The following is an 11,881-nucleotide window of genomic DNA, read 5'->3' on the forward strand; positions in this document are numbered from 1 at the left end:
TTCCTTCCATCCGTTTGTGTCATCTGGTTAGCCAGTTGGACGGCTGTCACTGCGGCGGACGCGGTTGCCTCTTTTAGGACCGGGCTACTGCTATTATTTGTGTTTTTATCTGTTGCTTTTCTGGGGTTTACTCAATTTATTGTGCATGTCAGCACAAGCGTCTGCAGACTGATCAAATTTGGCTTTGTTTAGTTTTTCGGTTTTTCCTGCTTTTAGGCTGGTTATTGCTACTGGGAGCAGGTCTAATTTGTCCAACTGACAACTATCAGGTTTTGTTTCCAAATAAATGGTTTTCGTTCCTCGTATTCAGCCTTGATACATGTAGTCAAGATGACTGATATCCACTACTAGCGCCCTCTATTGGAAGAAAATTTGTAACACCGATTATGTCCCTTACACGATGACATCGCTGACCAATCACAGCATCGGTAACATGTGACAATCTTGAAAGGAATATCAGTGTTCGCCCGCCAACATGGAGTTTACATAACAAGGGAATCTATAAGGAGCGTTGCGATTCGTTGCAATCAGATTCCATCGCATCCAATGATATTTAAGCATTTTGTGGCACGATTTATCAAGGCTGAATACGAGGAACGAATATTAGCCTTGATTTATAAAGATGGTGGATGACATATGTAATAGATCCCTTGCTACTAATGGAAAATTGTAGCGGGTTTCCTCTGATGACTACTTGTCAGAATTACCAAATCATTGGCATCCAATAGCAGATGATTAATAAATCAGTGTGCTCTAGTGATGTTGTTAAACAAAACAAACTTACAGTTACAAAACTAAGAACAAGCTCATTTAATTTAAAATTGAAACAAATCCCCAAATTCCAGACATGATCATGACAGAAGTGAACGTTTTACTAAATTCTATCAAATTTTATGAATTAAGAAACATATATTTAAAATCATAAAAAATAACCATACATAAAAGATTGCCATCTTAGCATCTAAGATGAACCTAAATTATAGTTATTTAATCTAAATCCCTTTATAATAAAGGATCAACTAGTGAGACAAAAAGGTATGTAAACATACATATACTTAATTTGACAACACTTTAAACATTTTTATAACATGAAAATCGATTAAAGGAAGTGTCAACTGAAATAAGAGCCTTATGTGTTGGAAAGATGTATACCCTGGCCACCAACACATCCTGACACTTTAACAAATGAAAAACACGTAATTTTAGAGTTAATAAAAAACATGATTATCCCTGCTAACTGGGGGCAGCCATTTTGTTTCGTTTTTTGTGTCGTCCGGTACTATAGCTTGGGGCGAAGTGACGTCAGCTCCTATATGCACAGTGTAACCAAACGTTCCAATTTACGACAAGGCGCTTCGCTGTCATTAACCTGACTTGTAAAACAACATAAATGACTTGATAGTATAATAAACTAAATATATTTCAATTTGCATCAATAGAACGAAATGGGATTATAGCGTTTTTCTCTCTTAAAAAAAATCCAAAGAAAAAAAAGCACATTATTAGGCCTAATGACTGGGTGTGTTGGAGGAAAAACGACCACTGACTGATAGTATAATAAACTATTTAAGTAAATATATTTCAATTTGCATCAATAGAACGAAATGGGGTTATAGTACTTTTCTCTCTTAAGAAAAAGAACATCCAAAGAAACAAAAAGCACATTATTAGGCCTATTGGTACGATACCCAAGTGATAATTTTCTTTTCTTTGGGACTAGGTAATTGGTCAGTTTTGTAATTTTAGATGGGTTTTACAGAATTATTTACAGTAATAAAGCAGGACGGCTGAAAATGTCCATTACGATTATAGGGGAGGGTGCGCGGCTACCCAACAATACCCTGTGATCTTAGTAAAAGAGGCACGAATCTTTAGTGTCTCTAGACACATTGACTGGGGACCGTCTAGATATGCACCTGTCAATCAGGTACCTGGATTAATTTATGGACAAAACATAGGCCTAATACAGTTATTTCAACACTTCGACAATGGTGGTTTATTTTGTATAAAACATAATGCATACTTATTTCTGGCTTAATGGGATGGATATTATTACATAACATTGCGAAGCATCCACAAAAATCAGGAACATTTTTTGTCTTCAGTTTTAAGAGTAATTCCTGACGTGACACGTTAAGTATTATGTAACCACTGGCTCGCCAGCGGGCGTATTCACTGGGATGGTATAAAATGGCTGCGCCCGTTATATATAATAGCCATCACATTTAACCGTTTTATTAATTAACTGTATGATTATACGTGTTGATATTAAGCAATAATGTGTATTATATATCGTTGAATATGTATACCAGTCCAAATGCCTGAATTGTCCCCTCCTTTAAATGTTCGAATTTGCAGTAAAAAGTAATTGGGTAACGTTTGTGAATAATACGATTAAGCTGTAAACGATAAAGTCTTGTTATCATTAATTGAACCACGTATTTTTGATCCGTTCACATAATGTATTTTATATTTAAAAAAAAACACATATTGTATATCATTTATGTTTGTGTGAGCTTGAGCGTAATGTTTTTAACATGCTCATATTCCACTAAGGTTTCGAGCATGTCTACCTCGGGTCCGACCTCTGGAAGCCAGGGGTCGAATCCGGGGCAGAATTACTTAGGTCAGTTTAGAACTTAAGCCAATGAGGGGAGGGGGACTTTATAATTTAATTTTAAATGCTTCATTTCTAATGGGGATTAATAAATATAATTTAAATATTTATAAAATTTTAACGCCATTTTAAATCGGGCGTTTCTAAATAAAAACGATTACCATATAAATTTCTCCATTTAGCCCTAGAATTTTTAAGGGGGTTAGTTTCCAGGAGGTTGGGCCTAGGTCCCAGGAAGTTTATTTAGTAGGGGATAGAGTGTTATAAGGGGATGATCTTGAAGTCCAGAGGCGCCTCTCTGTTGACCACGAGAAACTAAAGGTTACGTCATTCACCAGACGATGTGACCCTTTAATTTAGAACACTAGAGGGTGGAGACGGGGTATAGTACCAGGTTCCATCAACTAGGATAGGAGCAGCGCACCGCCCTATTGAGTTCCGGCTTCTTTTTATTACAAATAGATTAAAAACATGTATAAAATAAATTAAAACAAATTAAAACGAGCACGCTAGTAACCTAATAAATTTAAAAAATAACACCAAAATAAGAATTGAAATAATTTATACAATATATTTGGTCGGCGAGAAGGGGGGCTGCTACTGCCAGATAACACTCCCCCAACCATCAGCCTGAAGCAATAAAACATTCATCCTTCACCATTCATAAAACAAATCTACACACATTATTACGATATTTATAAATACAATTAAAATATCAATATAAAATATATTAAAAATATAAAATTTTATAATTAAAAAGCCGGTACATTATTAAAATTAGATAAATACAACGAATCCGAAGCCCGCCAGGCGCGACAATGCACACGGAAAAGACGATGGAGAAGCGGAGCATATGGGTAGGGCAACGTCCTTCCAACTCCATAAGGGAGGGGAGACAACTAATATATACTAGTGTTATTGCCGTACCCACAGATTATTAAAACTACTGTTGAACAGATCCCGTAAAGCATACCCTAATGGACCTAAGTGCATTTAGCAGGGGGGGGGGGGGGGGGGGGGGGCCGGCCAGGTCCGGAGCACAGCACCAAAAAGCCGCCCCCCTCACCGACCGGAACTTACCGAATGCTATCACGGGACCCGTTATATATAACCCCTCCGACTCCCTACGCGGTCACCTTCGCACCTATCTAACAATGCCTTAGCAGTGACCGCCCGGGGACCAGAGGAAGTCTATCTTAATTAAATATTAATTTTAGATTGGTATACAAAGGCGACCACCAACCTGTCGATAGTCATTTTATGCTTCTTAGGTGGATTCAAAATATTGAAGGCATTAAAATTTAAATTAATCTTATTTAAACAATTAATCAAATTCAATCTAATTTTAGAATGTTTGGTACACTCAATCAAAACATGATTTACGTTTTCTATTTTATAGCATACCCAGGGCGACCAACCTAATGGAAATATTTTTCCTGAATTTTCTGGTATTTTCATTTTTAAGCGCGCGAACGCCCCTTTCAAAGCAATAGTTTAAAGCACGGTAAAACGCCATTTTCAAAAATATAAAAAATAATTTAAATAGCGCCATATTTGACATATTTAAAATAATAACAACAACCAAAGAGATACATAACAATAAAAAAAAATTGTATTATTTATTGGAATGTTATGTATTCAATAATAAAAAGTATAAATCAATCCACATAAGTGGCAGAATTTTTCTACTTCCTTCTTAAGCATAGCCCTACTTTATGGCTTGTCTAGTAAAACATGCTAAATATATTCATTAGTGTAAATAAGTTACTATACCTAGTACAGCAATTAACAGCATTATCACACACACACACACGCACACATACATACACACACACACACACACACACACACACACACACACACACACACACACACACACACACACACAGACAGATCAAACATCAGAAATCATCACCAAAAAACCCCTAAAAGCCCCACTTTATTAGCAAATAGTGTAGTACAGTTTCACTCCCACCTACAGATTAGTAATAAAGTGACAAACTTGGGACCAGTGTTATTTTTATGTAGGTACATTGCCACATTTGCACTATTTCATCAGTGGGGTCGAACTAATGTGAGGTTAACTGAATCGAGGACGAAACGTCTGGTACCCACAGACTGGCTATCGTTCTACATTACGCTTACATTACTATTGGAGTCCACTTTTCGCGGCAAAATTTAACAATGGTTTGTAAATATTTACATTTTTTATAGTTTAACTTACTTGAATAAAACAAGATCGGTAGGTATATTAATTAATTAATATTAATGTCATGAATGTGTCACAGATTACTGGTAGCCAAATAGTATTTAGTGAATGTTGCACGTGAAAGCATACGAAAAGAATTTACGAGAATTGTGGATCCGTTTCTTTTGTTTTTGTACGATCGCAAGTGTTCTGTTATATGTTCAGGTTTCTACACACCGTGGCGAAGTTGCATGCATCGCTATAGAACCGATGTCTGCCCCGTAGTAATTACTATATGGTATTTGAAATACATTTGTATCTTTAAAATGAATACATAAACTACATAGCAAGTACATGGCTTCAGTTTGCTCGATTGTCAAAAACATTTCCATTGGTCGGCTGTTGACAAATACAGCCAAGAAACAAACGTCTTAGTAATAGCACGAAACAGTCGATAATACCAAGTTCAGGTTGCAATTAGGGTTGTAAAGGAGTGGAAACTTTCCGGGAATTTTGGAAACTTTCCATGGAAACTTTCAGGAATTTTCAATGGGGCGGGAATTTTGGGAAATTTTCAATTTTACAAGGTAACGATTTTGTTATTAACATTAAACGGTTTTTTTCAAACCCAGTAGCTTAACTGACACCAGTCTAAAGCCTACGATTCATAAATGATATTCCAAAGGACTCTAGTAAGTGTATTATTTTAAAATTATTGGTTTAAGCATGGAAATATACTTCTCATAATTATATGAATATAAAAATCTTAGTTTTAAAGTGACATACTCTAGTTTCAACCCGTGAAACTTAACACTAAGTTTAGTTAATCTACCAACCTGTAACACATTTGGATAAAGTTGCAGTTGAGTGAAACATGAGTCTGTGCATTTGACATGGTGAAATACCCTCTAAAAATAGACTAAAACTCGACTCCATAACTGTTACTTCTGTTAGACTGTTAGACGCACGTGCGTTTTTAAAAATATGAGAAATGCATTTTGTAATATTAAAAACACCAGGATGACCACAAACACTTCCAAATGTACGGAAATGAATAATCTAAACAATAAAATCTAAGTAAAGTATGATTTCAGTTATCGAAACCGGCTATAATAGTAAACAATATGCCTTAATGTTTAAAAACTATGGTATGTCCCTTTAATATTGAATAACAATGGTTTTATTTTTAATATCGAAATTTTCATGATTGTAATTATATGTTTATGAAACATTACATTGGTGGATTTTATTTTTTACCTTCTAAAATGTTTAATATACCCTTTAACGTCTTGCAAATTGCCAATACTACCACAATAGTTGATAGTATAGAACGCCATCACATTTTACCAGCTGTTTCTAATGCCTTGTGGACTTTCCGATGTATGGAAACATTTTTCCACTGCCAAAAAAGATGGAAAAGAAGTGTATCTGTGCAAATACTGTTCACAGTGTTACGTGAAAAATGCTACTAAACAACGGAAACACCTTGCAAAATGCACCAAGTTTCCTAAGAATATGATGAAAACTGTTCCCAAGCAAGTACAAGTGAAATCCAGTATTGCTACACCAGCACCTCCAACCATTGATTTGACTGTTACACCTCGTCCATCCACACCACGCATGCCATCAGCTGCTGTAGTATCTGTTTCATCTGTTTCATCCACAATAAGCTACCAATGTTCTCCAGCTGATACATTGACCTCAAAAGGTAGCACATCTTCAGCAGTACCATCTTTGAAGGGAACATTCTTCTTCGATTCCATGGATAATAGCACAAGGCAGAAAGCTGATGAAAGCTTGGCGCGAGCAATATATGCATCAGGATCACCACTTATGCTAACATCAAATGTATATTGGAAAAGGTTTTTCAATACAATTCGCCCAGCATATTCACCCCCAACGCGATATGCATTATCTACTAATTTGTTCGAAGCTGAGTATGTCCGTGTTCATGACAAGGTAACTGAAACAATACAAAATGCTGATTGTCTAGCAGTGATCTCTGATGGATGGTCAAACATTCGAGGTGAAAGTATCATTAATTACATCATCACCACACCACAGCCAGTGTTCTTTAAAAGCGTTGATACAAAAGATAAGCGACACACCAGTGAATACATTGCAAATGAGGTAAAAAATGTCATCACAGACATTGGATGTAACAAAGTCTTTGCGGTCATTACAGATAATGCTGCAAATATGAAAGATGCATGGAAAATTATTAATGAAGAATACCCTCACATTACACCAATTGGGTGTGCAGCTCATGGCCTCAGCCTACTTCTTGGAGATGTGATGAAGTTACAAACAATGCAAATGTTATTCAAGAAAGCCAAAAAGGTGGTGAAGTATGTCAGAGTGCGGCAGATTATATCTGCCACATTTAGTCAGAAGCAAATGGCCAGAAAGAAGAGCACCAGTCTTAAGCTTCCCAACAAAACAAGATGGGGTGCAGTTGTCATAATGTATAAGAGTCTTCTTGGTGGCAAAGAATCTTTGCAAGAGCTGGCTATAATGGAATTAGTTGAGATAGATGCTACTATCAGAAACATTCTACTTGACAATGTGTTCTGGGCTTATATAGTGAGCAGCCTCAAAGTCCTTAACCCAGTTGCTTCGGCTATAACCCAGATTGAAGGCGATTCATCTCTACTGTCTGATGTTCCACGACACTTCAAAAATTTGAAAGAAAAACTAACCATTGCTCTGCCACAATCACCACTTCAGAAACAAGAAGAGAATGATACCTTAACATTCATTGAGAATCGAGAAGAATTTTGCTTGAAACCAATTCATGCTGCAGCAAATATATTAGACCCCAAGTGCCATGGAGATGATCTTGATAACCAGCAAATAAGCAGTGCATATGAATTCATATCGGCTATGGCACACCATCTTGAACTTGATGAAGGAAGAGTGCTAGCATGTTTAGCAAAGTACCTTGCAAAGGATGGCTTGTGGAAAGGGGAAGGGGTATGGGCTTCAGCTCAGCATATTTCAGCAGCTACATGGTGGAAGGGTTTATGTGGCACAGAAATTCTATCTCCCATTGCTTCAATCATTCTTCAAATACCACCAACGTCGGCAAGTTGTGAACGAAACTGGTCGTTATTTGGCAGCATTCACACCAAGGTGCGCAATAGGCTGACCAATGCAAAGGTGGAAAACCTAGTATCAATCAGGTCAAACCTGATACTTTTCGAGTCCACTGAGGATACATCAACGCAACTTGAAGTTGACTTTGAGAATGATGAAGTTGCAGCTAGTTCATCTGAATCTGATGATCTGGATGATATGCAAACTGAATAATCACAAGACTTAATAGTACTAGAGGCACAGGCTATACATGTATGTAACAAAGAACACTTGAAATAAGAAACAATTGTTTAAAAGAAAGGTGTTTTAAAGCTTAATTCAGTTTAATAGAGGAAAAAAACTTTATGTTCTTATGTTTATAGTTACATGTATATTGTGTTAAGTCACCCACAGACCAAACATCTACTCCTACTCAACTTAGGAGCCAACTATTTCCCAGGAAAGATGTGGATAATGGGACTGTTTCTACTTACAGCATTCTTACATTTGACTTAGATAATGAGAAATTACTGATTTTACGGATCAATATTGGAAGTAATTGTTGACATTTTTTACTTAAAAAAGTGTAAAAAGTGAATTTAAATTTTATTATGCAGTTATTTGTCACGGTAGCCTAATGGTCATTTAAATCATTTATACATCATTTGTTATACTAGTAAAATCAACCTGGAAAACAAGTATTGTATGGTGGAAAAGATTTGGATCACAGAAAAATTTCTCAGTTGCAATATTAAAAGTACTTTTGATTCTCTGTTTTTGAATTGTTTTACATGTACACAGTACCCTAATCTTTATAGTCATTGACAAAATTTAAAATAGTTTAAAAGTTTCAATCTTCCCGAAAGTTCCCTAAAGTTCCCATAAATTCCCGTAAATTCCCAATATTTCCACTGGAAATTTTCCACTCTGAAAATTCCCGGGAATTTTACAACCCTAGTTGCAATGGAGAATGCAGAATGATAAACTCTGTTTAATAAACTCGGGATTTAAAAATAAATAAAAATTAAAAAAATAATAATGATAGCGAATTTGGAAAAAAAATAGAAAAAAAAAATAGAAAAAAATAGTGATAGCGAATTTGGAAAAAATTCCGGATATTTGGCATTAATTCCGGAATTCCGTATATGGGTTAAAAATTCCGGATTTTTCGGAATATTCCGGAAAGTTGGTCGCCCTGCATAACGAACAATTAGGTGAAATTATTTTCTTAATTTTAAATTTAGTGTCGTTAAGTGCAGACGAAGTGCCCATTCGTAATCTTGCTATAATTTTTGTGGCTTTGACATTAAATGAAACCGGACCAGGAGTAGTCGCCCTTGGTTTAATATATGCATGCCACACTCTGGTTCTGTGTTCCCATTCGGTCTGCCACAGACGTCCAAAGTGCGGCTCAGCTATTGAGTTTATTTCATTATAATTGTGTTCACCTGGTACACCGACCACGAGGTCCTGCAAACGCCTTTTAGCGTTCGCATCAGCCAACTCATTACCGGCTACTCCAATGTGCGCCGGAACCCATTCCACGATGAGTTCAATTCCTTTACCACAACATTATCGTATGTTTTAGAATTTATTTGAATAATTTCCGGCCTGACACTATGGGCGCCACTGATTGCCCACAGGGCACTGAGACTATCAGAGAAAAGGACATATCTGCTAGGGCTATTATTTTATGATAACGTTCGACCCACTTCAGGGAATACAGTATGGCCATAAGTTCGGTGGTATAAACTGAGATGTTATCCGACAGCCTAACCCTAATAGCTACAGGATGTTTAAAATTAACATTTTTGATTATAAAGGCCATCCCTGTTTTCCCAGTGTTTGGGTCCTTCAACCCGTCTGTATAGATCTGAATTACATCCGGGTTGAATTCCCCAACAACTGCCTGAAAAATTACTTTCTTAAAGTTAATATTATCTGTTTTAGTAATCTCTTCCCTGAGGTGGTAATGAACTTGTGGTGAGCCGGCCCGCCATGGGAGGGCGGAGTCAATTACCATCCTACCCAAAGGAAGACCAACTATCCCAAAGTCATTTGCAAATTTATTCAAATAAGAAACAACAGATATGTCCCTATCTCTGTTTATATTCTTGATTAGTATAGGTTTAAGTTGATTGACAGGAGAATCAGGATTCATACTACGAATTTTATTAAAATATCTTAAACCCTGCCTGATCCTCCTAAGGGCCAAAGGCATAACACCCAGCTCAACCATTACACTATCATACGGAGTACAGATAGTGGCCCCTACTGTAATTTTGAGAGCCCTACCCTATACGCTGTCAAGTTTCCTGAGCTGGGTTTGGCTGGCACAACCAAAGGCCTGTGCCCAATATTGCAGCCTGGACACAATGAAGGCCTCAAAGATCATGAGCAATGTTTTACGGTCAGCACCCCATGATGTGCCTGATAATACCCTTAATATATTAAGGTAAAGAGTGCAATTACCAGTCACCTCAGTAATGTGCTCCCCAAAACTAAGATTATGGTCAAAGATTACTCCTAGAAATTTGACCGATTGCACCCGATTCATTATATGTTAATTTCAAATCACAAATTGAGTTAAACTGTCTTTTCTTATGGAAAATTATACTTTTAGTTTTAGCATTGGAAATGGTAACACCCTAAGCTCTGAACCACAGGGCTAAATTATTAACATCCACCTGGAGATCTTTTTGAAGGTCCTCATAATCATTTGCGATTCTCCAGAATGCTGTATCATCTGCAAAGAGACCGATACTTAACTTAGTCTTAATACTTTCATTTTTGTTGATAAGCACCTCAGCCAAATCATTAATAAAAATTGCAAAAAGGGTAGGTGCTATCGCTGAGACTTGTGGGATACCATTTTCCAGTGTCAAAATGGGGGGGGGGGGGGGGGGGGGGAAAAACCATTAACATTAACTGCGAATGTTCTCTGCATTAAAAATTGAGATATAAATGTGAACATCGCACCTGTTATCCCCATTTTGTAAGCTTTAATCAACAAACCACGTCGCCAGACCATGTCATACGCCTTTTCAATATCTACAAACACTCCACCCACCTTGTGTCCGTTCTGCATGGCATCTTTAACCTCGGTTTGAAGACGTACAATGTGGTCAGTAGTGGAGTGATGTTTTCTAAAACCACTCTGGAAGGTAGACAATAAACTATTTACCTCCAGAAAGTGGACAAGGCGGTTGTTAACCATGCATTCCATGGTCTTGCAAACGCTGGATGTTAACGAAATCGGTCTATAATTAGTAGGGAGGGAGAGATCCTTACCCACTTTAGGGAGCGCAAACACTTCAGCGTGCTTCCACTCCAGTGGGAGGTAACCCTCGCTCCATATCAAATTAAATAATTCCAGGAACAGCTCTAGTGTTTTGGTGGGCATATTTTTCAGAAAAATATAACTAAAATTATCAGGGCCAGGAGCCGTGGCCTTTCGGCCACCAAAGGCACTGAGCAGTTCCTGCAATGTAAATGGTGCATTGTACGGCAGGTCATCCTTCAGAGAGCAGGGTTCATGAGGGATCGGGCTAGTTTTTTCAATTTTAATTTTCCTACCTTGAAATTCTTTATTATAATGACTAGTAGCAGAGTTGTTCCTAAAAGCAGCTCCTAAAACATTAGCTTTATCCTGATTAGTTTTACACATTTTATTATTTTTAAGTATTGTTTTAATACTAGATGGTTTCCCTTTCACCCTTTTGATCTTCGACCCTTTTGATCTTCGACCTTTTGATCTCTAACCATTGAGTTCCCGTTTAGGGAGCCACAAAACTGAATCCATGAGGTTTGTTAAGCTTTATTAATACTGAGTTTCAGCTTATACTTACTATCTTTAAAAAATTTAACATTTTCCTCAGTATTTGCTTTTTTTTTTAAATTTCTAAATTTATTTCTAAGTTTTTTAAGATTAGATAATTCTTCCGTCCACCAAGGGACTGGATTATAATTATTTTTAGTAGAAAAAAAGGAATAGTCTGTTT

The 11,881-nt window shown here is 36.8% G+C and overlaps 1 protein-coding gene across 1 annotated transcript; it reads left to right on the top strand.

Moving 5' to 3' along the window:
* The first annotated feature begins 6,320 nt into the window (after nt 1-6,320).
* Nucleotides 6,321-8,114, top strand: LOC121369937. Its single transcript, XM_041495023.1, has one exon. It carries the CDS (start codon nt 6,321-6,323, stop codon nt 8,112-8,114), a length of 1,794 nt encoding a protein of 597 aa, XP_041350957.1.
* Nucleotides 8,115-11,881: the final 3,767 nt, after the last annotated feature.

The sequence above is a fragment of the Gigantopelta aegis genome, chromosome 1 (genome assembly GCF_016097555.1).
Source record: "Gigantopelta aegis isolate Gae_Host chromosome 1, Gae_host_genome, whole genome shotgun sequence".
Taxonomy (NCBI): Eukaryota; Metazoa; Mollusca; class Gastropoda; order Neomphalida; family Peltospiridae; genus Gigantopelta; species Gigantopelta aegis.

Excerpts from the sequence above, each read along its gene's own strand:
- LOC121369937 (XM_041495023.1), top strand. The coding sequence starts at position 6,321 with ATGATGAAAACTGTTCCCAAGCAAGTACAAGTGAAATCCAGTATTGCT.